The sequence below is a fragment of the Beta vulgaris genome, chromosome 2, assembly GCF_026745355.1.
Source record: "Beta vulgaris subsp. vulgaris cultivar EL10 chromosome 2, EL10.2, whole genome shotgun sequence".
Lineage (NCBI taxonomy): Eukaryota > Viridiplantae > Streptophyta > Magnoliopsida > Caryophyllales > Amaranthaceae > Beta > Beta vulgaris.
Window position 1 is genome coordinate 4212871 of NC_079203.1, and position 27590 is coordinate 4240460.

Here is a 27590-nt window from a genome sequence, read left to right on the forward strand (position 1 = left end):
TAATATATATTATCGCACGCATCTTCGTGCGCATATAGTGCTAGTTTTATTTAGAATTAAGAGATTTGCTGAATTAATGAATCTAGAATGAAATAAAAGGGCAAATAGGAGAGAAAAAGTGGAAAAAGGTGGGTGAATGCGAAAAAAAAAAAGAGATTTCATTTGGCAAATAAGAATAAAGTTAAAATTCTACGGTAAAAAAAATTTATATAAGGTTGTTTCTCGCAAATTGGACATTTTATAAGGGGTTTTTCTCACAAATTTTGCAAAATAAAACAAAACTTCAACAGTTCAACCAGTATTTCAGTTCTCTCAAACAAATAATCAGTTGTATTTGTATTCATCTCTCTCATTCTCTCACTCTTTCCTCGGATGACATGTTGCCTTTAATTTATTAATTATTCTTCTTTATTGATAGTCTTGAGTAAATTCTACAGACACTTGTTTTTTCTTTTTTCGAAATTGTGGAATTTACGGCTATGGATTGCGCTGTTGAGTGTTGAGACTTGATCCTTCTGGTACTTTTTTCTCCTTAATTATCTCTTTGTACTATTTGTAAAGTTTTGATTTTTGTTACATTTATTCTGGTATTCTTTTTCTGCCTTAATTATACATAAAGTTTTGATTTTTGAAATCTAATTAGTTAATTGGTTGTATCGATATGCAAAGTTTTTGTGATTTATTTTGAAATTGAGCTGTAGCATAGTACCTAGCATGTGTATGATTTGGGTAATGAGCTATTGCACCGTATGAAGGATCAAAAATAGATTGATTCATTCATGCAGCCTGTAGGAGTATTATTTTTAGTTTAAGACTTTGATTGGAATAAGGATTAGGAATTCAGGATAAAACGAAATCCGAATTTTACTTGAATTGTAGTATATTATTAGTAGCACTAGCATGTATTATACTTCCTCCGTCCCAAAATATAGTTCTATTCCCTTTTTTTCACGTTAATTTATGCAGGTAGGATATAAGAGGGATAAAAAATATTTTTTGTTTATTTAAATAAATGTTGTATGGTAAAAGATGATTTTAGGAGAGAGAATGGAGAATAATTGGTAAAAGAGCATTAATTGTAACATTTTGGTTGAATAAACAAACGAAAAAACAAAATTCAAGAAGCAAATAAATGAAGGGACACGGTTTTTCTAGGCAAATTACGGAAAAATGTGGAACTAAATATGGAAATGGGAACTATATTTTGGGACACCCAAAATGAGAATGGGAACTATATTTTGGGACGGAGGGAGTAATAAAAATAATGCAGGTATGATTTATTGTACCCGGATTGTGACTTTGACTAGAATTAATATTGTCTCGTGCTATAGCCTATAAGTTTTTGATCTGAATGAGGGTGAAACGAAATTGGAAATTTACTTAGTTTTTATTTTTTTATTGTTACGATAAGGATAAATATTAGCTATATTTTAGTTTAATAATAATGCATTAATGATTCTTATTGTACTAGGATTAGGTGTTCTATTATATTGATTGAAATTGGATTTTTGATCGTTAGGATAAGGATTGGACGTACTATATAAGTTATAGACAAGAAAACAAGGGAGAGGCAAGCAGCAACACTTTCAGCTACAACGTCAACGGACAATTGATTGCAATTGGATTTCTGATCGTTAGGTTAGTTTTCGTTTGTAAGTTGCATATTGTATTTACCAAATTTTCCATAATACTCTGTGCATGATAATGGTTTTTGTATGTACTAAGGCTATGATTCAACTTATCCTTACTTATCAGATCTTATATGAACTTATATTAATCTTATATTTTAGTTTATTATGTTGTCTAACATAGTTAATCCGTTTTATTCAACTTATTTTATCTAATCTGATCTTATTTCCCTGAAATAAGTTAAAATAAGTTGAACTAAATAGAGCCTAATTGATATTTTAGGACATACTCGTAGACAATTGATATTTTAGGACATACTTGTAGAGAGTAAATGTTAATGATTGACAATTTTTATTCTATATATATATATATATATATATGAATGGCAAGTTGAAAATCTTGTTGCTTGGTTTATTATGTTGGCACTATTCTATTTGGTTTTGAATGAATAATGCAATGGTTAATCTATCAATACCGAAATACAGAGTAGATTAGTTTGCATGCGAGTATGAATGTAAATGTATTATTAAACCCATCAATCACACTATTATGGCTTTGGTTTGTTTGAATCTAAATGTTTATGTTTTATTTATCTTTTGCTTATACTTGACTAAAATTCTAATGACAGTGCAAGATCAATGAATATGGGTAAGAAAGTTGGGAAACCAAGGATGAGAAGAAGCGGTAATAAGAAGACAGGAGTTGGGCCAAATTTTAGCGATATTCCTATTATTCCAGAAGAGGTATTAGCGTGGGATATTCTTCCCAGGTTACCAACTAAATCTCTGATGCGGTTTAGGAGTGTTTGTAAGTCATGGAACTCCTTGATCACCTATGACACAAACTTTCACAACCTTCATGTTAGTAGCATGGAGCGGAATCAAGGCAGGAGCAGAGGCAGAGGCAGTAGTTGGATTTCTCTTGAATCATCTTTATCTCATTCTTTTGCAGATCGAGTCAATCTTCATGATGAATCCTTTCGTTGTAGGCCCAAACCTGTCACTAGGCGCATTATTTTTCATGAAGAATCAGTGAGTTTTATGGATTCTAAAATTATTGATTCATGCAACGGGGTGGTATGCTTTTATTTTCCCATTGGAGTATCAACAAATAGGTACTTTCATCCCGTCGAAATGTCAATAAGATATGGAGGAGGAAATTCCTTTCTGTGTTTTTGTAACCCCAGCATCCAGAAATCTAAAAGGGTGGATATCCCATGGAAGCTTCCTCCATTTAGTAGTTCCATCTTCAAGATGATGATGGGGTTCGGATATGCAAACCTAAGTAGTGATTACAAGGTTGTTATGATCACCAACGATATATCGCGGGAGGATCATGTTTATGTCTACACCTTACGAAAAAATAGTTGGATAAAAACTGAAACAAAACCGCCAGCTTTATGGACAGAGAATTGCAGATTAGATGTGGGGACTTATTTCGATGGAGCTTGTCACTGGCTACGTAAAATTGCTGGGATTCGCAAATTGGTGTGTTTCAATCTCAATAATGAAAAATTCCGACACATGAAATTACCCAAAACAACTCATCCCGAAGGGTGGCCGGCTGAAAGGTCATCATCTTTTGATGACGATTTACAGATCCTTGTTTATAAGAATATGCTCTGCGTTTGGTTTACCTGTATAAATATAACGGGATCTAATACCATACAAATATGGGGCTTGAAGGATCTTGGTAACCCCAAATCTTGGACTTCTTTGCTCCATGTGTGTATGAAGGATGACGGACCAAAGAAGTGGCTAAATTATAACCCTACACTTTTCGGTATTGATGCCCATGGTTCATTGTTGTTCAACAGTAATGGTTATTTGTCCTCATATAATCCTCACTCTAAGCAATGGAAAATGCTTAAACTTCTTGTCCCTTGTCAATGGCGCTTGATCTCCTATAAAGAAAGTCTAGCTTTAATTGATCTCGATCACCAAACTGATGCTGGTGGTGCTTTCAATGGACCAAGACAAACGAGGCTGCCTGCACTGTCCACCGAATTGATTTCAGTATTGTGCCTTTTTGTTTTCACTTGTTTATTTTTTCAGGGAATCTTATTGTTCCCACTTCTTAAAACTTCTTTGTGCTAGTTTCCAAAAAAAACAAACACACAAGCACTCACACATTAGATTTGACTTGTAATACCTCAGCATGGCACTGATTGGAATTCTTCTATGTCTATTAATCCACCATATATGAGCATAACCAAATCAATTATTCAAATCAATATTCAAAACCCCAATTACAATTAAAAAAATTGATTCTTGAAGTCCCAATTATATCCCTCTCCCTCCTTTGGATCTGCCCGCCATTTGCTGTGTGGCTGTTGCTGGTCTCAGCTCTGTGTTGCTGCTTCGCGGTAGCCTCCGCTGCTTGCTGTGCTGTTGTGTTGCTGCAGCTGTGCTGCAATTGTTGCTGCTTGCCGCCGCTGCTGCTCCATTGAGCTGCTCTTAGTGTTGTGTTGGTGGATTTGTTGCAGCTGCATGTTGTTTGTTGCTGCTGCACTAGTTGTTGTGGTGTGTTGCTCTTGGGTGTTGTTGGAGCCCCTGCTCTGCTCGCTGTCCTGTTGTTGATGTGTGCTGCTGCATTTGATTTTGATGTGTGTTGCTGCTGTTGTGGTTTGATGAGGTTCTCCACTTCTTTGTTGTTAGTGTTGTTGATGATGTTATTGTATTTTTGCATAGCTGTAGCATACGAATAAGTTAGAATAGCTGGACAAAATAAGGTGCACCACTTTTATGTTTTTAAACTGTTATACAAATTATGGGGGCCTTTTCTTCTTTGTTCTTTGCGTAGGGGGTTATGCTTATGATTTAGCTTCATAAAGTAAGTTATGGTAGCTAAGTGGATGCAACTAAATTTCAACTCCTGCATGGTGATAGGGAGGATTTGGCGGTTCCAATTCAATCTGATATAATTTCTTTTTAGAAGAATTCTCACAGCATAATAGTATGGAAACTATGGTTTCAATGCGTCTACTACGGTACTACCAGTGCCACTTGGTTGTTATTGAGGTGAAGATATGTGAATGGCTTTAATTTTTTTCTATCAATATGAAGTTATCATGCAAATAACTGGTTTCTTTTGTGCAATTATCTGTAAACAGGGAATGTAATTGTAAGCGTTATATGAACTGAATGTATCTTTGCAGTTCTTTGCTAAGTTTGTGATCAAGATGCACTCTTTATATGTTCCAGTTATATGGAGCTAGCTTTCTGAATCAAATTTTATGCTTTGTTGTTCTACGCATAATTCTTTTCGACTTTTAAACTTTGTTTGGATAGAAAGAAATGAAAAGAAAGGGAGGAAAGAGAAAAGAAGGGGAACAACCTCTCTTGTTTGGGTAAAGGATTAGAGGAAGGAATGGGAGGGAGATTTGGAAGGAAAATGAAGCTCACCTTTCCCCTTCCTCCTCTTTCATCCCCCTTCTTATTTGCTATCCAAAAAAAGGATTAGAGTCATATTCCAAATGGATTTGTGCAAATCATGTTTTTCATTTTCGTATGAAGCACTTAGCCTTAGCCTATCACTTCATCCGAGAACAAGTCCGAGCTGGAAACATACGTGTCACTCATGTTCCAACAGGTGATCAACTTGCGGATGCATTAACCAAGCCTCTAGCTCGGGGTTGCAAAAACACAGGAAGGAATTTCCCCCTCCATACTTATTCTATCTTCCTATTATTTAGATACTCTTGTTATACTTAGTAGTAGATATTCTCTGTAATCTTCTATTATAGTACAATATCCTTGTATAACTATTCTCTCTCATAAATACAAAGTAAGCTTTTCATATGTAGTACTTATATAATTTGCGTCTGAGTTTGAATAACTATACGTGGGGCATAGATAGGAGCAAGTGAATATATTCTCGGTGGTGAAGAAGCATAAATGACACCTCCCATGCATGACCCTCATGTGTATATATATAGATACCCACTTCACCTCCTGAATCACAACACATCACAAACATACTTGCTAACTATGTTACTCAGACATGGATTGAGTGTCTACTCAGATACGGGTGTCCAAGTGTAAAAAAGTCAAGTTTTTAGTTTAAAATGAACTATCCAAGTAAAGTGTCATGTTGGACACGACACTCCGTTTTTGAGGTAAATGAAGGTGAGTAACACTGCTTGCTACTACACCTTAGAATTTTGTCAAGTTTCATTACCTTTCTTCTAAGCTAAGAAAATGGCTGAGGTGCAGATTCTTTACTGTCTTCCCCATTTAGAAGTATTTTTTTTATGCATAGTACTCATAGTATATGATTCTACGTTTTTATTGTATTTTCCACAGCAGCAAAAGATTCAGATGTACGGAACTTATGGTTTGCAATACCCTGAAAACTGTTCAAAGAAGGTGATACATTGTGGACGCGATTGGTTTCATCATATCTAATCCTAGTGGAGGCCGTTGCTCACGAGCTCGAAAATCCAGGTAACCTTGTTGATTTCAAAGTAGAACTACTAATCATGTTGCTTTTACTAACATTATTTCATTGTTTACTCTTCATTCATACATATAGATTAGACTCGGCATGGTGAAAAAATAACCAAGCTTTGCCAGGATTTGGTGATTTTTATTATATCCCTTCTCATTATGATTAGTATGATATTCAGTATTTTAGGTTTTTTTGTATGTATACTGTATAATGTTTGTATTACTATATTGGATTGATGATTGGGTGGATTGATAGTGATTTAGTTCTATTACTCATTATTAGCCTGTGAAATCCATGGTTATGCTATAGAAGTATTATTATATTTTTGAAAGCTAAAATTGGTCTTCTTGTTGTTGCAATTGCTGGTAACTTCTAAGGAGAGAAGTAGTGGTGGTTGAGATGAGGGGTATGCATATTTCTCGAATCGGAAGCAATTAGTGTGGAAAGTTAGAGCAAGTTATTGGGTTTTTTTTCCACCATCAATTTGGGTATGTGGTTAGACCGTAGTTTGTTTGCTAGGTAAAGCCTGCTTAGATAGAGGATATCTTTTGAGTGGAAGGGGGGAAAATTAGATGGAGGTAGTGGTGGAAGGAGCGATCATATGTTGTGTATGACTTGTTTTTGTATATGATTAGTGATTGATGTGTGAGTATTGCACATTAAGGAAAAAAGATACTACAATAGTTTATCTTTTAAGGGATTTGTATTGGAATACACAGACATTAGATGTATGTGGACTCAAAAACTGTACAGTTGTAGCGAGATTAGTCTTTGAAACCCTTAAGTGGGCAAAGATATAGAAGTAGCAGGATATAGCACAGTCAAAAGTTTGGTTTTGAACGGAATAGTGCAGAACTTTTCTGTCTCATATTAGGATGGACTAGGGGATTTTGTGCCAGTGGTACCTTTTAAATCTGGCCTTCTCACCTAGCATCAGCAAGTGCTGGTGCTGACATCTGGAGAACAATGGATATCTATGATTTGTTTGTATTCTTTTGAAAATATGGTTTGAATGTATGTGGTGGAAATGAACAGCGATAGATTTTGACTGAAAAGTAACTAGGCTCAGTGATAACCCTTTCCCATAGTGGCACAAACTGATTTTGATCTGAACAGATGGTGAATTTACTTGAATCATACGCTAGTCGCTAACCCGATGTAACTTGATAATAATCCAAAATGACCCAGGCTTTATGGTTGTTTTCTAAGTCTTATTTCCGCTGTGGCATTCAACTTACTGTCCTGGGTTTCTTCAGTTTCAAGGAACTTACATACGGGAGTAAAGTAGGTTAACAGGGACAAGATTTTTGAGCTACATTGGGATTTGGGAGTTTGAGGATAGTTGGCCTTTCAAATTCTTTGATTCATTTCCACTTGTTGTTTTGCTGCAAAAGAATTTTGTTGGTTTGAAAATGTGAAATTATTTTTTATCATAATAAAACAATTTTTTTTCCAGGTCTTCTTCTTGTGGAACTTATAGCATATATGATATTGGCAGTTGGCACTAAAGATTGTTTGTTTGTGTTATTCCTTCCGTGCAGAGTCTATAGATTTGTTTCATTGGTTGAAGACACCTGATATTAGAGTGAATTTCCCGCAAAAGAGACTGGGAGCTTGATTCTTGAATCCCTCTGAACCTTTTTCTTTGAAGCGGATTTTGAATGGCTCTTTGATTTGAGGATCCTTCAATTATCTTCTTCGTCCACCTTAGTTTCTTTCTGCAACTTGCTAGGACTCTGTCTCCTCTTCACTTAACTTCTCAAGTCATCATGAGTCATGACGCAGTAGATTCCAATCCTTTCGAGACGAGTAAGTGTGATAATCAGTAACTAGTTTTCAACTAATGCTAAACTTAGGCATTGGAAATAGCTTTGAGGCGAAGCTTTGGGTTCAGAGTACAGGGAATCAAGCTTTCATCAGTTAAGTGGCTGTGAAATTATTGATGATCCTTAAGAGTGATTTATGTCATTCATAATTCATGATTACTGCCTTCCATTTGTCTTTGTCTGAGTTCGTTCAGCTCATCTCTGTTACGGGTATACTTTGTGGTCTATATAGCATCCAACACTGTGCTACAATGTTGGACATCGGAGCAGCCGTGATTCTTCCAAGATATGATCCCCTAGAACAACGCTTGTAGTGTTTTTTTCACCTATCAAAAAATTTTGTGAAGAAAAAGTTCAGATGAGGGCCAATAAATTCAAGCAAAGTTTGTGGGATAGTCCAAAAATTATCATCTTGTTGTCATTGTTATTAAGTTGCTTTATATGATCATTGGTGGTTGTCCAGGTGCCTTTTTCCGTTGCTTTAATTGATTTTAGTTTTTTCATAAGAACTTTAATTTACTCTATTTATACCTTACCTGTCTGATATTGTTCAGCGTGTTCAGATGGTATCATTCTTACACCAGAAGAAATTAATGGGAGCATATGTGGTCTTCGTGAATCAGTGCAAAACACTCTTGAATTTATTCAATCTGATGATCGTCTTAAGGGCCTAAGGCTGATATCTAGTCGCCTGTGACTCCTGAAGATGAAGAAATACACCATGGACATACTTGCGATTCTCCTGTTGGCGCTGGAGATGATGCACCCTTTCAATGGATTCATCATTCATGTTCAGGTTGAGCTAAAGAAAGAGGTAATCTTCTGGATGCATATGCTGTGAATTGTCTTTAATGAGTTTGTTGCATATTATTTTTTTAATTTTTTTTGACATCTTGTTGCATATTATTACTATGCACTACTATGCGTTATTATCTTAGTTCTTGTGTTCACGTACTTGCAGATTGTCTCTCTGCCTAGTGTTTCTCCCTCGGAGAGAATTGGAACATGAGCCCTAAAGAGTGGAATGAATTGATCAGTGACCCAAACACGGTAAGTAATACTCCCTCCGGTCTTTATTACTTTACCCCTTTTTTTTGCACAGAGTTTTAGGAGAAATAAGGTTGTGGGTCATAGGAAAGAAAGAGAAACTAATATTTTATATTAAAGTTGAATGTATGTGATGAAAAGTTAGTGGTCCTATTCCAAAAATAGAAACAAAAGAAAGGGGTAAACTAATAACGGACATCTCAAAAAGGAATACGAATAAACTAATAAAGACCAGAGGGAGTATATACCAAATGCGGAACTTAAATGAACTCTTCCTGCTTTCATAAGCTTTGCTTTTGTGGAAAAAAAAAAAGGAGTCTTGTAGCAGTTGCATCTTAAAAGCTTTATTACAATGGCCATCCAGAAAAAAGCTCCATTACTCTGTTATTATGATATCTTTTCATGATGTACATATCATTCTCAAGTATTAGGCTAAGGAAAAAACATTGATTGCTTCACATTGTTGGTTTTGCCAAATAATACTTGAACAAGCTATCACTTCATAGCTGTTAATGTCAATTTCATCAATATCATTTTTTGCTTCCTCAAGGTTTCTTTGACTTAGTCATACTGATGATTGGCCAGGTTTATCATTTGAGAGGAGGGATTCTTAAATATTCGGAGTAAGTTATCGACAAAACCGGAGGAGGAGGAGGAAGAGAAAGATAGAGAGATCACGAGCTCGGCAAAGACAATTCAAGGTTTTGGGGTGTCATTGGTGGTTCGGACAAGCGACGTCGACCAACACATAGACATAGTAGAAATTATTCACAAAGATGGAGTAGTTCTCAGCTGTCACAATCTATTTAAGTTAGCTGGAAATGTGGAGTGAGGGAGACGTAGATTCTAGTCCCTTTTTTCATCTTTCAATTTTGTATTATTAAGCAATTTAGCATACTTGGAACAGTAAGTGATAGTTTGTCTAAACTCTAATTATTATTGAACGAGACAAGTTAAACGAAGTGTAAGAGTTAAGCTGAAAGTACATATTTAGACTTTTTATCCAAAGGAAGGGTGTTTGACGGTTAGCATTCTTCGTTTTGGCCAAAAGTTTTTTTCTTTTTTGTCGTTAAAATACTTTTACATAGAAAACAAAAATACGAACAACTTGTTCCCATTCTTCCTTAGCTAAGAAGCCTGAGATAATTTTTTTTTTATAGAGAATAAGGTACGGGTGATTTCATCGATAATAAGACTTTTGATCTTTATAATCATCCCGTAATGTAAGAACTAAAAAAATAATACAGGTATTATAAACTCTAGACATATTGGTCTCACTTTTAAGCCGCTCTGATATTTTGATTTAGCTTAGAGAGTTTTGTATTTGCATTTTGGACTTTGAAAATAGAAATATAGAATGCTACCATTTTACAAAGTAATGTGGAGTAGTATCTTTTGCCATCAATATAAAAAAAATATTTTCATGTAAATATATATTCTTTTTTCAAAATACATTATTTATATGATAAAACTGATACTATTTTCATTTCCTTTAAAAAAGGAGACGGTTGACTTCTTAAATAAAGGATGGAAATAAAGGGGTTTAAATAGCAATTTATTTTACTAGCTTAGTGTCATCATTTTAGTATATCAAATGAATGGAAAAAAAGGATGATTCTAGCTTTATTTTTGAATTTTGAATGTTTGGTTGCCATATTTCAAATATAATATAAAATAATTCTTTTTTCATATCTTTTTCTCCCTCCTTTTATTTTATTTAAAAATTTACCCATTATCTTTAATTATACTTACCTTGTCTCTTTCCTCAGTATAAAAGGCCTCCCGTATAGTCATTCCTCATGTTTTTTGCATAAAATGAAAGAGTAACGTATCTTGAAATAGTAGTAGATACTACCTCTCTATTTTTTAGTTGCACCATTTGTTTTTCACATTTGTCGAGACTTTTTTTAACGTTAATATTTTTTTATTGGGCGTAAGTAAAAAAATTATAAAAATTTAATATTTGGAATTCTCGCATTGAGACGAATCTAACAAGACCCCACTTGACTATGTTTTTTCTTATATAATGGTACACAATAGCTTAACAAAATTGGTTGATGAATAGTACCAAAAAGACAAATGGTGCAACTAAAAAAATACAAAGGTAGTGTGATGAATAAGCGTCTGATATATTTTAATTGGTAGATCATAGTGGAAAAAGAAAACGAGTTTAGTGGATATATAGATGAAAATGCATGGGGGGAATAAGCTTCCATTTCTTAGTATGTGATCTATTGTTTGTACGAAATTACATGTGTCGGTTTAATTTTGCATAAACATGAGTGATAAATCATTTCCACCGTTGATTATGTTGAAATATTAGGGTTAATTAAATTGAGCTTAACATTGAAGCTACCAAAATAGAACAACAAGCTACATATATCCTACATGCTGTATAATGGATTAATGGTCTAATATGAGTGCACCATAAGTTAAATATTTCCAGCTAATATAGCTACGTACTTTTCTATCATCACCTCTCTTATGAAGTTTAAATTTCCACAGTTCCATAATACACTTCATCAACTATATTCTTTATTGTTAACTTTTAGACTAGAGTAAAAGAATCATTAACATATTTAACCATGTAAGTAATTATAAATACACTAGTAGTTTTCCCATATGATTAGAAGAGTAATTACCTAGGACTTCACTAATCACTCCTTTGTTTGCTTGAAGAAAAAAGAGAGAAAAATAATGGGTCATCATTGCTGCAGCAAACAAAAAGTTAAGAGAGGTTTATGGTCTCCTGAAGAAGATGAAAAACTTGTTAGTCACATTACTATTCATGGTCATAGTTCTTGGAGCTCTGTTCCTAAATTAGCAGGTACTAATACTATCTTTTGTGCCTAGCTTTCTTTTTCGTTTTCGGCTAATTGTCTAACAGTTATGCGACTAATAACCCCAAGGGATGGCATTTCGAGGGAACTCCCCAGTTCGATTTTGAACTGGGGAGCCCTCAATAGTGCTATGTTACTTTGGTCTAATTACAATATGATCATTGAGGGTATTTTGGACATTTTTCCATGTGTTAGTTGCCTAACTAATTAGCAAATAGGATCTTTCTTGTTTATTGTTATTTCCCTGCTTGAAGTTAGTTTCTTGGAATCCCATATCACCTTTCTAAATAACATCGTTTACATCTCAATCTCGAATGACGACACTTTTCACTATTTCTATAGCCAAATGTAACGTTGATTACTAATTAATGCTAGATACTACTATTTATATTTGTTGAAACTATTTTCACGATAGAGGCGGATTTATAAATTTGTTTTAAGGGTGACCAACAGTTTGTTTTGTTATTTAGAAGACTGCGTAAAAATATAACCTATCAAAAAAGTTCGACAATTTTTTCACATCACTACTTTTGAATATTATGCAGGACTCCAAAGGTGTGGAAAGAGCTGTAGATTAAGGTGGATAAACTACTTGAGGCCAGATTTGAAGAGGGGCTCATTTACTGAAGAAGAAGAAAGAAGCATAATTGAAGTGCATAGAATTCTAGGCAATAGATGGGCTCAAATAGCCAAACATCTCCCAGGTAGAACAGACAATGAAGTGAAGAATTTTTGGAATTCTTGCATCAAAAAAAAGCTCCTTGCTCAAGGCTTAGATCCAAACACTCATAATCTTCTCCCTTCTAACAAAAAAAAGTCCAAAACTAGTAGTAATAAAGCTACAAAATTTCCTAATTATCATCATCCAATTTCATCAAATTCTACCACATTAGTTTTCTCTAATGATCATGATCAACTTCAAACTTGCTATTCTCCAAATGATAAAACAGTGTTGCAAAATACAATCAACTTTGATTGTAACTCCAATGTGACACAAGTTTATGATAATAATGCACCAATTACAGAATTGTCCACCCAATTCTTAGCACCATCAAGTAGTATGAACATATCTAATTCTTTCTCCAGTGATGTTAATCTATGTGAGTATGTTGTCGATGAAGATTCGATTTGGAGCACTACAACAACAAGCTTAGAGAACTTTGAACAACCAACAGAAATAACCCAAGTTATGGTGCAACAAGATACAATTGGTAGTGACCAAGATTTGGATACTTCTTTGTTTAACATGCTAAGTCTCAATTATGGCTTTGAGGATCATGACTTCCCTAGTAACATCGTACCGAGCACCGGAGTGTATGATGATATGGCTTCCGGCATGGATCAAGTTGCATGGTGTAACAAATCTATTACTTCTCCATCTCTAAATAACATGTCATATTTGATTTAAAGTCACTTTTAATCCTAATTATAAAATTTATCATAGTAGTTCTACATTACATCTTTCAAATGTTAATGTTGTTTTCTTTTTGAAATTCTTTATGCTTTATGTTTTAGTAGAAGATATTATGGGAAAGCTCAAACATAAACATATATACTAATTTTAAAAAATGACCTATTATTTAAATACGACGTAAATAAAGTTGTAACTGACTCCCTCCGTTTCATTTTGATTGTTACACTTTGATATTTTACACTATTCACAAACTTCACTTTGATCATCATTTGTGATTTATACGCAGATGAAAATATAGTTATGTAGGATCTTGTTAGATTAATTCATCATAACATGTATTTTATTAATATGTACTTTTTATAATTTTTACAAATACAAAACTAAAAATATATATACTGAAAGTTTTGCATTGACATGCGTGAAAAGTGTAAGTGTGTAGATTAAAATGAAACGGAGAGAGTATTATTTAGAGGCACTCTGTTATAAGTTGTAACAAGTTCCATCGTTATGGTATGTTTTAGAGTATGGGAAAAAAATACCCCATTTAGTGAATTATGAATATGCAAGAGTGTTACTTTATAAAATGTCATTTTCCCTTCTATGTTAAGCTTTGTATTGTTACCCATAAAAAAACAGCTTTGCATTGTTGTTGGATAAGGATTAGGAAGTCTGAGGGTGTATGCATGGCTTCTTGAGGAAGGGCTTTCGCCTAGCTTAGCTTGTTCGAGAAATGTAATCTACTCTTGTGAAACATGCATTGTATACTTCATTATTCTACTTTATTTAATCAGTTTGACAAGTTTTGCATGTATTGTTTCAAAATTTTAAGACTGATTGCTTTTTTTTAAGAACTTTCCAATCTATTTTAATTTGTCTTTTATATTAAGTTGATAAACTCTACACTTTTTTACAGATATATGAGGCTACTTCTTTAAATTGTTCCTTGAAACTAATGAAGCAATGTTCATAGATATGCTGATCCAACTGTAAGATTATATTTGAATTTACTCGATTTGAAGAGAAAATTCTGATAATAATTCAATATAAAAGTGAAAAGAAAGTTCAATCCGAATTATGTAGGAGGTGGAGTATATGTCAGAAGCAATTATCTGAGTCGAGTTCAAGTACCAGCGCCAACTAATCAACTAGAAGATTAAAGTTCAATCAGTAATTGTGTTTGCATTATAAAAGTGAAAAGAGATATCGTTTTTATTTAATCCTTCTCAAACTCTGATTATATGATCTCAAATGATAACATGTATAGTTCGAATCGGATTCAAGTCCGATTCACTATGAGGAAAAAATACAGTATGAATTCGAAAAACGGAGGGATCATTTAACCGTATACTTCTCTTAATAGCCGTATGAAGGACTTGGAGAATATGTAGGAGCCTTGTAAGTTGGCGTGTAAGCGGGGGAGTTGTACATGGGGGATGGACTGTATATTGGAGATGGGGTGTACACTGGTGCCTTGTACATTGGGGATGGGTTGTAATCAGGTGACTTATATACTGGAGATGGATTGTTTTTAGGTGACATGTATGCGGGAGATGGACTGTAAACTGGTGTCGTGTATACTGCAGATGGAGTGTATTCAGGTGACTTGTACATGGGGGATGGGGTGTAAATTGGTGACTTGTATACTGGAGATGGAGTGTATGTGGGTGACTTGTATATTGGAGATGGAGTATACACCGGTGACTTGTAGATTGGGGATGGGCTGTATACTGGTGTTGTGTATCCTGCAATTGGAGTGTATTCGGGTGACTTGTAAATGTTGGATGGGCTATAAACTGGGGACTTGTATACTGGAGATGGGGTGTATACGGGCGACATGTAAATGGGGGATGGTTTATAAACTGGTACCTTATATATTGGAGATGGGGTGTATACGGGTGACTTATACACGGGCGATGGAATGTATGTAGGTGCCTTATATGCTGCAGATGGCTTGTATTCTGGTGACTTGTACACTTGACATGGGGGGTATTCGGGCGACTTGTACACAGGGGATGGATTGTAAACTGGTGCCTTGTACACTGGAGCTGGTGCAGATATAGGTGACTTGTAGACAGGGGTTGGGCTATAAATTGGTGCTTTATGTATTGGAGATGGTGTGTATACAGGTGACTTGTAAACGGGGGATGGGCTGTAAGTTGGTGACTTGTACACTGGAGATGGGGTGTATATTGGTGACTTGTATACTGGAGATGGACTGTAAACTGGTGCCTTGTACACTGGAGATGGGGTGTATACTGGTGCCTTATACACTGGAGATGGTGTGTATATTGGTGACTTGTACACTGGAGATGGACTGTAAACTGGTTCCTTATACACTGGAGATGGGGTGTATATTGGTGCCTTGTACACTGGAGATGGGGTGTATAATGGTGACTTGTACACTGGAGATGGATTGTAAACTGGCGCCTTGTATACTGGAGATGGAGAGTATACAGGTGACTTATAGATGGGGGATGGGCTGTAAACCGGTGTCTCATATACTTGAGTTGGGGTGTAAATTGGTGACTTATACACTGGAGATGGGCTATAAATTGGAGATGGGGTGTACTCCGGTGACTTGTAGACGGGAGATGGGCTGTAAATTGGAGAAGAGGTGTATTGAGGTGACTTGTAGATGGGGGATGGGCTGTAAATTGGTGTCTTATATGCTGGAGAAGGGGTGTATACAGGTGAATTGTAAACGGGGGATGGGCTATAAACTGGTATTTCGTACACTGGAGAAGCGGTGTATACAGGTGATTTGTAAACAGGGGATGGGCTATAAACTGGTGTTTCGTACACCGGAGAAGGGGTGTATATTGATGTCTTGTACACCGGAGATGGGTTGTAGACTGGCGATGGAGTGTATTTGGGTGACTTGTAGACAGGTGATGGGCTATAAGCCGGTGATGGGCTATAAGCCGGTGATGGGGAGTATACTGGTGACTTGTACACAGGGGATGGTGAGTACTCTGGAGACTTGTATACCGGGGAAGGCGAGTACTCTGGAGACTTGTATACCGAGGACGGCGAGTACTCTGGAGACTTGTATACCGGGGATGGTGAGTATTCTGGAGACTTGTATACTGGGGAAGGTGTGTAGACAGGTGATGGTGTGTAAATAGGAGTTGTATATGCCGGAGAATAAGATGGTTTCTTGTATTCTGTGGCAGGGCTATAGTAATCACTAGCAGATGAAACTGCTACCAAAGTCATGAGGAAGAAGGACATGAAAGAAGATCGAGTGAGAGCCATTTTGGTGGAATGAAGATGAAGAAATGAGCTGTGGGATAGTTGGTTTGAGGATGGGCTTTATATAAGCTTGGCCTTAGTGTCATTCCATGATACAAAATCACGAGACATAGTAGTGGAATGCAAGTCTTCAAAACTTTATTTGGGTACCACCTTCGCAGTTCTTAGCACGAATGCACGATGTAGGTGATGAAAAATCAAACTGACTCGATCATTTCATGTGAAACATTACATTCAAATATGAGCTCTAGAAGGCTGTGATCATAATGCGTTATCATAATAACTAGTTGTTGGTCCAGTGCTCGGGATCATTTTATTTATTGATTTGTGGAATCAGATATTATATCATTACAAAATAATTCGAAACATCACATTTGTAATTGTTGCATTAATGTAATAGATGAACTTGAACCAATTAGCCATCTTTTACTACTAAAAAAAATTGGACCCTAATTTTATGGGATAATCACCAAACTAAGTTCTTTATTTATTTATTTATTGTTAAAGCCAAACTAAAACCTTTCAACAATAAAAAATGATGAAAATAAGTCGATTTGATACACACCTGTAGAATTGTAGTTAAAAAGCACCTGTAGCTTAGACTATTTTCATTTTTAATTACTGATCTAGCAAATACAATTAAAATTATTTGAAAAAAACAATATTTATGTAATACTAGCAATTTATGCACGCGCTGCCTCACCATTTTTGAACATAATTTATAACTTTTTTGGGCATAAACAAAGGAAAATTTTGACATTAGACATGTTTTTTGGGCTAGCTAATTTTGTTGATTTAGCCTATATCACTTAACCAAACCTGTCTTTTATTATTTATTTTATTTATACTTTCTTTAAGATTTTTAAAATTAAAACTGATGATCGATAAAAGAATGTTATGCAGATTTATTAAGTATTTTCTTACTTCCTCCGTTCCATAATAAGTGAAACACTTCTTTCCTTTATGTGAGAGCTTTTTTAGAGAAGTCTTTCACTTATTATGGAACGGAGGAAGTATATTTTTATCAGCAAAGTATTTTTTTAATTAAATCATTTCACTTTGTTGATTGATTATTGTATTTTCCTTTTTGGTTTACTACTTTATTGTGTATTGATTTGATCAAATATTTGATTGATCAAATTTTCTTTGTTAATTTTTTTATGCTATACTTGAGTTTGATTTTCTTCATCTTTTTTTGGTATGAGTAGTTGATTTACTAAGAGGTAAGTAAGTAAATTTATCAGGAGACACCATAGCTCCCCCCTTTCCTTATATAATAGAGATATTGAAGAAGTCAACATCTTTAAAGAAAAACAAAGATTCATCATATATTTATTTCATTTAAAGTATATGGTTTTGTGTTTATTTTAAGATATAAAAATTGTCATTTTGAGTTTCTATTGTTTAACAGCAACTGAATTCAATAATTATTTGGTGTACGTATCTTGTCTTTGAATTTATACATTTTTTCACAAAGACTAGTAAAGTTTATTATTAACTAATATGTTACGTCCCAATCATCATATAAATTATAACATAGTTTTGGATAATATAAAATCCTTGGTACTAAAAAGACAAGATCGCATGTACAATAATATAATCAAAATTACTATTTTTGTTAGATTTAGTTTATAATCACATAAGTAGGAAGTTATATGCTTTCCTAATGCCTCATATGGATAAAGGCCAATTATTATCAATTTTGCTTCTAATTTTAAAATATTATTATACTTTATTTATGAAAAAAATGATAAATATCATAGAATATCGTATAGAATGTACTGACTAAATTATACTCAATTGTTTTTACATTATTCTATCACGACTTCAAAATAATTAATTTGAGTTCATATGTAATATTATAATGTTTGAAAATCAAAATGTACTACTTAATGGGAGAATTCAACTCTAGAAGGATGTATATACAAAGTTCAATCTATATGATATAATGAGCAAAGCCAGGGAAGGATGTATCATCATATAGATTGAACTTCTTTTATTGAGCAAAGCCAAGTTCCAAATTATGCAAATAAAAAAAAATCATAAATTGCTTATGTAGCTTCTGTCAATCAAGGAAATAATTTGCATACATGATATAATTGACGTATTGCTTATTGACTAAAAAGGAAACAATCAGTAAGATAATATAATTTATGTATGTGTTTTAGGGAGTTGAGGTTTACATATCAACATTTATTTTTGAAAATATAACTTATATTTTATGAATAATTCATTTACCGGAATTAAAACTTATAAGGATCTATCATATGTTGATACGTGATCACGAGCCATTTTGCAAAAAAAAAAAAAAAAGACATCTTTCATGCAGCTTGATTAATTTGCCACATATATGACATGTCAGTTAAACAATATTATTAAGAAACTCTTTGAATCTCAACAAGAGAAAAGATAGGAAACAATTAAGTTAAATAAAGTTAGGAGCTAATTAGATGATCAATTAAATAAGTATATATTAAGAAAATAATATGAGATAGTATTATACTTATTATTCGAAATAAGTCATAAGTCAAAATCGTGTAACACATTGAGTGGCGGATCCAAGACTTTATAGCTGGTGAGTCACCACCGTCCATAACAAAATGTCAATCAATAATCAATGCATGAATTTAGAACTTCATAAAACGTTTCACTCTAGAAGTATACTCCGATCCAATTTTTCGAGATTTAAACCATATTCATAAAGAAAGGTGTTTTCATTTTAAAAACCATAATAAAATTAAATTCGAACTAATACAAAATACTTAAAACACGAGTTTTCAAATATAAAACCACAGATTAGCTAATTTCAAGCCAATAGGTATATTGGTACCACAACTTGAAGTTCTTCACCACACCTTCACCACACCCATATAAACTTTTCTAATTTTATCAATTAAAACTCAGTATACATTTACTTCCTTGCAAATTAACAAAAACCCATCAACAAATTATAAAATCAACAGAAAAAATGTATGCAAAGTGAATGGAAAAAAGGTAAATGCAGATTATTGCAAACAATTAATTGTCCAATGGGTGGCCTAATGCAATGGTGGTGCAAGGCAGCAAGATATGGAGATGAGAGGGATTCTAGGTAGCGGGAACAAAAGTGGCTCAATGGTTGAGTACGAGATATGGCCAAATTGTGTGATCTAATCTATCCTTTAAATGAAGTAGTAGGCCAAGCAAAAAAATTCAATCAATTTTTTTTATAAGATTAATAATTGGTCACGTGATCCACAATGATATTAACTACATCGATCAATTGCTAAACACACGGGACATAAGCCATTTTCAAAGTAAATAAATACATGATTATAAAACTTTAAATCACAAGATACCATTTCTACAATGATTTAGGAAAAACAACGCAAAATCTTAAATTTATGGAACAAAATTTTCCGTACAATTTGTACAGGTCTAATAGCAAATTAAAATTTACATTTATGTATATACTTATTTTTTTATTCCTAACTAACTTTTATATCATCGATCTATTTGATAGATGAACGAGTTAAATATTTTCACCCTGATTTTAGAAGAAATAACATAAAATCTTAAATTCATAAAAATAAAAAAATCCCCATGCAGTTGCACGGGTATAAAATTAAAATCATAACTAAGTGGCCAGCTACCAGTGGATGGCCAAATATGATGCATCGGTGGTGCAAGAAAGTAGAATAAGACTTCCATAAGTGGTTGCTGAAGCCGCCGTATGGTTGAGTGTTATTGGTGGTACGAATTGTGATTTTATCTTAGACTCTATGGAAAGCAATAAACAGAGCAAATACTATTTCTATCAACTTTTTTAAAAAAAATATAGGTGGGTGATGTGATCCACCATGACATTAATTACATCAGCCTAAAGACACGTGTTATAAGTCGTTTCTAAAATAATCTCAATACATGATTATGAAATCTTAATTAAATCACAAGTTAATATTCACCACCATGACTTTAAAACAAACTTCTTAAATTTTTCAATTTATAAGACAAAACATTTCCCGTGCAGTATGCATGATGCACGGGAAGTTACTATTATTTTCGGAAGCAATGTCGGAGAAAAAATATTTATCCCAAGAATGACACTAATCACGTCTGACTTCACTAAATTTTCTATCAGATTTCAAAGGCGACAATTTCCTTTAATTAATGATTTTTTTTACTATGACCAATAATAAAAGTCAAGGACAAACTCTGTCTCATGTAGGCATGTATCTTTCGATATCTGTTTTCAGCCATGGACGATTTTATGTTGTCGTTTCCAGAGTTATGAGCAAAAAAAGTCTCAAGATCCTTTTATTGGATGAAGAACATTGTTTGCGTGCAAATACGTCAAATGTAGTTTACAAGGAAGTGTTTGCAAACATATAAATTGATTTGGAAATTTCATTGTAATTTTTGTTCATCACCACTCATATTTTATGTTTTATGGTTTTGTATAATATGGGAAGTTAAATTAATGTTATTATGTGACTTCCTTTAAATATGTAATAAAACAATAAATACTCCCGTGCATTATGCACGGGTCATAATACTAGTATTAAACAATTCTATTTTTATCTTAGTTTCTCTTGGTTCTTAGGCTAGTTTAGCCTAGAGTTACCAACTTACCATGCTTAGTGTAGTTTAGTGCAAGTTCAAGTCATGTTCATCAGATTCACGTTTTAAATTGTTTTTTTTTTTTATCCATATTAAATTGTAATGGAGGTACAATGAAAATTTTATGTGATGTTCTTGCTACTTTTCTTTTTCTTAAGAGTTTGTCAGTTCATCCTACTTTTCTTTTTCTTAAGAGTTTGTCAGTTCATCCTACTTATTGCTTTCATGCCTTTTATAAATAGAAGTACTTATTAATCTCATTCATTTATTTGGTAATGTTTCCTTATTCAGATTACCCGTGCATTTGTTAAGAATCTTTATTCGTAAGGCTAGTTACCTCAAGGGACATACCCTCGAGGCAGCCTAAAATCTGAATTCTAAACGATAAGGTTTCATTTGTTTACAATTTTACATCAACAAATATCAAAGTCCACACGAGGTTCTAAGTGTTTCACCATTTATGATTATTTTTAAAAAAGATAATCTATTTCTCTCTACTCTTTCTCTCTATATATATCATCTCACAATTTTTTTTTCTACCATAAATCCTCTTAACAATGACAAAAAAATATAAATAAAAAAATCATCCTCTTATTTGTTGAAAATGAAGTATGTCAAAAATATATTAAAAACTAGTTTTTATTTATAGACCTAAAAAAACTAAAGACGCTCATATGTTTATTTCATTTTCCCCTTTTGTATTTTTAAATTTATAATTGTTTAAAAATTTATAGCCTCTCTTCTCTCTCATCCAACATGTGGCAAATGTTACTTCATGATTGGATTTGGGCTGATTTGCTTTCTTATGCGTTATGCCTGATCGTAAGTTTGGTCGTGCCATGACTTGAAACCATGATCATCATCGCATAATCTTTCCTTATGTTGTTACTATTAAAAGTCACATAATACGCTAAAAAAAAAAAATTAAGAGTCACACCATTATTTATTTATTTTTTATGCAAATAAAGAGTCATCATTTGATACTTGGTATTAACTCCCTACTTTGCTTTGTGTTGTAAAGTGGGGCAGTTTCCCCTCTCTTATTTGGGCCTCCCAATTGGAGGATCCTCATCAAGGGTGGCTCGTTGGGATCCATTGCTAGACCGAATGAATAGGAAGTTGGCAACGTGGAAAAGTAAGTTGTTATCAATTGGGGGTCGGCTCACATTAATTAAAGCCTCTCTCTCTAATCTTCCAATTTATTTCATGTCTCTTTATCCTATCCCCCATGGGGTAATTGACAAAATGGTGAGTATCCAAAGACGATTTCTTTGGAATGGTTGTTCGGATAAAAGGGTTGTGGCTCTTGTTAAATGGGGAGTTGCTCAACTCCCGAAAGCCAAAGGAGGGCTGAACATTAGCAATTTGCTCTATCGAAATTTAGGGCTGCTATTCAAATGGGTTTGGAGGTACTTTAGGGAGCCCAACTCACTATTGAAACACATAGTTCAAGCTAAATATAATTACCCATCAACATTCTGCTTGAGGGATGTTTGCCACCTGAGGAGTGGGGGCCCATGGAGAGATTTATGTAATTCATTGCTGAAGCACCCGGAGGTATCTCAGATGATGAAATCTGCTTCTAGGAAACAAATTGGGGATGGAAGGGAGACTTTATTCTGGTATGACATCTGGGCTCAAGATGATGCTCTGAGGATAATTTATCCGAGATTGTTTCGAAAGTCAGCTGCACCCCTTGCTACTGTCGCTTCAATGCGAAGCTGGAACAATCAAGCCTGGGTCTGGGAAATACCATGGTCTACTCCTCTTCGCTCCAGAGATCGAGCTGATCTGAACTCTCTTCTGGAATCTCTGAACCAAGTCTCAATTACAGAAGGACAAAAAGATCAACTCATATGGACACTGCACAAATCAGGTAACTATTCGGTTAACTCCTTTTGTTTAGAACTATATAAAAATTCACAGCCAATGTTAGGCGAGATTTTGCAAAAAATGTGGAGGGGCTTAGTTCCACTTCGAATTGAGATCTTCCATTGGTTAGTCTTATTGGGCAAAGTCAACACAAAAGCTAAGCTTGCCGCTCACAATATTATCCCCCCCTCAGAAGCTCTTTGCCCCTTGTGTTCAAATGAACAGGAGGAAATATCCCATCTTTTCCTCCACTGCTCCTTTGCGAACTCATTATGGGGATGGTGGTGTAATATATAAGGACTCTCATGGGTTTGGCCCTCCTCCCTAGACTCAGCTTTTGCGCAATGGAGCTTTCCTAGCAAAAATAAATTTTTCACAAAAATATGGCTTGCAATATTCCAAGTTATTGTTTGGTCAATTTGGAAGGAACGTAATGATCGTATATTCAATAATACGAGCAATTCAGTTCAGGAGACTTGGATTATGGTTTTACTCAGACTTTGCTGGTGGGTCAAGAATTGGAAGGAACCCTTCCCATATTCCCCTAATGAGGTAATACGTAATCCCAGATGCCTTAGATGGCATCCATCTTCAAATCCATCAGTTAGAAAGAATTGTGAGCAAACCCTGCGAGATGTCAATAAGTTAATATGGGAGGTGGGTGTATCAAAATCTGTCACTAACGGAAGAATTGAGGGTTCTATGAAGGATGGCAATAAGGTAATTCTTTGTGCCTTCTCATGCCCAATTCCGATAATGGAAGAAGCTTCAGCGGAGGTATTAGCTATTCACAGGGCTCTCCAGATTTCTCTCAATAATAACAGATTCAAGAAGTTTCCGATAGAAATTAATACAAAGTCGCAAAGGGTGGTGGAATGGTGTCGTAGATCATCGGAGGGTCCTCCAAACCTACAATTCATCCTCAACTTTATAAGAAATGTGTCTAGCAAAGGAATTGGCTGCGCTATCAAGCTCAAGGAGGTGTGTCCCACAACGGCCTCTGAACCCATCGTTAAAATGGTCCTCTGCAAAAACTCAAATTCAGTGGTTTGGTTTAACTAGGTCCCTTGTCTCATGTAATAGTCTCATGTAATAATTCTCAAAACAGTCTCATGTAATCGAGTAGTTGAGTATCTCTCAGTGTAGAATATGGACTTTGACTATGAGTATGGATGTATTACTGTTGGGGGTGAGTTCCTTCCTCTAAATCGGGTGTACTTGGTACTATAAAAGTGTCCCTTTCTGAAGGGACTACCTGGTTTCTTGATAGAGGGTACCCATCTTCCCTTTATGATATGAATAAAAACTATCAAAAAAAAAAACTCCCTACTTTGCTATTTGCTCCTTATTCCATGCATGTTACAACTCTGCGTTGTCCCATAATACGCTCAACTGATAACATGTATAGTAGGCTGATTTCCCATGCCTACAGCTTGTATTTGTTGGAATATAGGCTCCGATATGTAGTTAGAGTTGAAGAGTTTGAGCGTAAGTCTTTGTCCCACGTGAAAGGAATAGATTGTTGTTGATATCTTTATATTAATTCTTGTGCTAGTTATCTTAAATTGGATAAAGGCCTAACTACTTGAATCAAGTTAAGCTTTGAGCTTGGATATGCTTGTATTTGAATTATTAATATTATAATCAAAGTTATTAAAATCGCGATTCAAATCTTAAAATCTTAAGAATTTACGATTCAAAATATGGTAGATAATTCGATTCACGATTCTAGACAATTCTATACATTTTTCTTAACAAAGAAAATAAGAGATATATTTTGTTAGTTATTGTCAATATAGTAGGTAAACAACTATTTTTTCCAATTTTTAGGTCTTTTAACTTATAAATTTAGCATATTCAATTAAGATTGAGTGCAATATCTTGATTATACATGTTTGTAGAATCTTACGATTTTACGATTCGATTCTAAAGGTTGTTTTCGATTCAAACTAGAATCTCGATTTTAACAATATTGATTATAACACCCTACTGATTTTTTTGGCCAAATTTAACATTCTAAAGACTAACACTTAGCACTTAATCCCATTAAATACCTAAGCATTGTCTTTCTTTCGGGTTTATATTATAAATGATTTTTTAGTATTTAGTACTGCACTGCACAGATAACTTGTTCTATTGAACTAGTTCATTAAGATAAGAACCCGTGGCCGACTCAAAAGTTCAATCTATTGGCGCAAATTAGATCCTACACCGAGGTGTAGGATGAGCATCCTACACCTCGTCCATGTGGTTGGCTTTTGGCAGTATTTTTGAAAGTGGGCCATCTCTTTCTCTCTCATCACGTGAAACAATTTTTTTAATGTACAAATGCATATGGTTTGGTGTACAATAGTACACGAGTGTACATTTGGGGAGTTTCAGTGATCAAAGCAATGACCATCAGTGTACATTGTGATTTTATTGAATTTCGGTATGAGACTGTAATTGTACATATTTGTTAGAGTATATAATATTTTGTATATTATAGTATCTCAGTATATTTGTATAGAATAGATTAGTTCCTTAATTGTAGCCTAATTGATAGGATGTAATTGGTAGTATTTAAACCATTTTGGTTAATGAAAATAATCATGGGATTATTCTCTTTCATGGTATCAGCCAAATCTTGATCTTCTTCTACCTTCCGCAAATTTTTTTTTTTTTTTTTTTTCTCTTTCTTCTTCTCTATCTCACGGCCATGGCAAAATCCAAGGGTACAGCGTTTCATCCTGCCCTCGCCGTCTCCAATGTCAAGAACAACATTCCCATCACTCTTGACTTGGAAAATGTTCAATATGGAACTTGGGCTGAACTCTTTCGCGTTCATGCTCGCTCACATCAGGTTTTATCTCACATAATTCCTCCTGAAACAGTGCCGCCTCTTACCACCGATGAAGAGAAGGAATTATGGGCAACACTAGATGCCACCGTGTTGCAATGGATCTATTCCACAATATCCACCGATCTTCTCCACACCATAATTGAACCGGACTTGAGTGCCATGGCTGCCTGGAATCGGTTGAGAGATATATTTCAAGACAATAAAAATTCTCGAGCCGTTGCTCTTGAACAGGAGTTTACTCATCTCTCAATGGCCGATTTTTCTAATGCGTCGTCATATTGTCAACGCCTCAAAGAGTTGTCAGATCAACTCAAACAAGTCGGCACCACCGTCTCCAATGACCGTCTTGTCTTACAATTGGTGTCGGGCCTCACGCCCGCATACAATACCGTGGGAACCTTCATCAGACAAACGAGCCCTCTTCCTCCGTTTTACCAGGCCCGATCCATGCTCACCTTGGAGGAATCGGGTCTGGCAAAACAGGCTGCCGGCGCCGCCTCTGCCATGGTGGCGTCGTCCCTTGATGAAGACTCTTCTCTTGACGCTCCTGCTTCTACCTCTTATAATGGGGGAACCAAGAAATCTCACCGCCCTAATCATTCCGGCAATAAAAAACAGGGTGGTCGGGGTGGCGGCAAGGGCCGCGGTGGTGCCGGCGGGCGACGTCAGGGGGGGCAGCAGCAACCGTGGGGACCACACACTGGACATGGGGGACCGTGGCAGTGGCCATGGCCATGGACTCCCCCTCCATGTCCTTACCCATCAGCATCTCCATATTGGGCCAGGCCCAATGTTATGCCACGCCCCCCACAGCAGCACAATTCAGGAGTGCTAGGAACCAGGCCTCCTGCCTATGCAGCCAGTGGGCCCGCGCCTACTCCAACGGACATAGAGGCTGCCATGTACACTCTTGCCCTCAACCCTCCCGACTCCAACTGTTACATGGACACTGGAGCGACGTCTCATATGACTTCCGGGCAAGGTAATCTTTCGTCTTATTTTCCTTTGAGCAAAAGTAGTGGCATTCTAGTTGGTAATGGTTCTTCTATTCCTGTTTGTGGTTATGGTCATGCAACGTTGCCTTCCCCAAACCCTCCTTTGACCTTAAAAAATGTCCTCCATGCACCCAAACTGATTAAAAACTTAGTATCCGTTCGCAAATTTACAACTGATAACTGTGTTACTGTGGCATTTGATCCTTTTGGGTTTTCTATGAAGGATTTTCAGACGGGGATGTGTCTAATGAGATGCAATAGTCAGGGCGAGCTTTACCCTCTCACCAACTCCATATCATCCACTCCGGCTTTTGCGGCCTTAGCTTCACACTTATGGCATGATCGCCTTGGACATCCGGGGCCCTCCATTATTCGATCTCTTCATCAAAATAAACTCATTGAGTGTAGTGGTTTTAGTGATTCTAGTTTTTGTAATTCTTGTCCGCTTGGAAAACATATTAAATTGCCTTTTGTTGCCTCTTCATCTACTACTATGTTGCCATTTGACATTATTCATAGTGATTTATGGACATCTCCTATTTTGAGTTCCTCGGGCCATCGTTATTATATGTTGTTATTGGATGATTATACTAATTATTTATGGACTTTTCCACTTTCCAAAAAATCTGAAGCTTATTCCACATTTCTTGCTTTTAAAACATTCATTCACACTCAATTTGAGCGACCTATTAAAAACATACAATGTGATAATGGCAAAGAATTTGATAATGGACCCTTTTGGGATTTTTGTAAGCTCCATGGTATTAACTTCCGTCTTTCATGTCCTTATACCTCTTCTCAAAATGGTAAAGCTGAAAGAAAAAT

The 27590-nt window shown here is 35.1% G+C and overlaps 3 protein-coding genes across 20 annotated transcripts; 2 read left to right on the forward strand and 1 right to left on the reverse strand.

The window, feature by feature from the left end:
• Nucleotides 1-272: 272 nt before the first annotated feature.
• Nucleotides 273-9987, forward strand: LOC104887162 (F-box/kelch-repeat protein At3g06240). 18 transcript variants are annotated; one of them, XR_008967905.1, is made up of 7 exons: nt 273-518; nt 1520-1638; nt 2258-2660; nt 5934-6209; nt 7620-8718; nt 8866-8954; nt 9537-9987. XR_008967905.1 is itself a non-coding variant. In XM_048638188.2 (7 exons), the coding sequence occupies exon 3, from the start codon at nt 2268-2270 to the stop codon at nt 3723-3725; it is 1458 nt and encodes a 485-aa protein (XP_048494145.1). In that variant the 5' UTR covers nt 281-518; nt 1520-1638; nt 2258-2267; the 3' UTR covers nt 3726-6209; nt 7620-8367; nt 8459-8718; nt 8866-8954; nt 9537-9987. The 18 variants fall into 18 exon arrangements, 17 of the variants coding, with proteins under 17 accessions (XP_048494145.1, XP_057248422.1, XP_048494147.1 ...); XM_048638188.2 differs by having other exon boundaries at nt 281-518; nt 2258-6209; nt 7620-8367; nt 8459-8718; XM_057392439.1 differs by having other exon boundaries at nt 281-518; nt 2258-6209; nt 7620-8367; nt 8468-8718.
• Nucleotides 9988-11302: 1315 nt separating this feature from the next.
• Nucleotides 11303-13248, forward strand: LOC104887159 (transcription repressor MYB6). The gene is made up of 2 exons (XM_010671757.4): nt 11303-11778; nt 12337-13248. The coding sequence occupies exons 1-2, from the start codon at nt 11649-11651 to the stop codon at nt 13197-13199; spliced, it is 993 nt and encodes a 330-aa protein (XP_010670059.2). The 5' UTR covers nt 11303-11648; the 3' UTR covers nt 13200-13248.
• A 1310-nt stretch (nt 13249-14558) lies between these two features.
• Nucleotides 14559-16475, reverse strand: LOC109134432 (repetitive proline-rich cell wall protein 2). Its single transcript, XM_048639935.2, has one exon. It carries the CDS (start codon nt 16458-16460, stop codon nt 14559-14561), a length of 1902 nt encoding a protein of 633 aa, XP_048495892.1. The 5' UTR covers nt 16461-16475.
• Between the last annotated feature and the right edge of the window lie 11115 nt (nt 16476-27590).

Bases quoted from the DNA above. Each gene is read 5' to 3' on its own strand.
- LOC109134432 (XM_048639935.2), bottom strand. From the start codon at position 16,460: ATGGCTCTCACTCGATCTTCTTTCATGTCCTTCTTCCTCATGACTTTG.
- LOC104887159 (XM_010671757.4), top strand. From the start codon at position 11,649: ATGGGTCATCATTGCTGCAGCAAACAAAAAGTTAAGAGAGGTTTATGG. The intron at 11,779-12,336 runs GTACTAATACTA...AATATTATGCAG, and splicing joins CTCTGTTCCTAAATTAGCAG to GACTCCAAAGGTGTGGAAAG.
- LOC104887162 (XM_048638192.2), top strand. From the start codon at position 2,268: ATGAATATGGGTAAGAAAGTTGGGAAACCAAGGATGAGAAGAAGCGGT.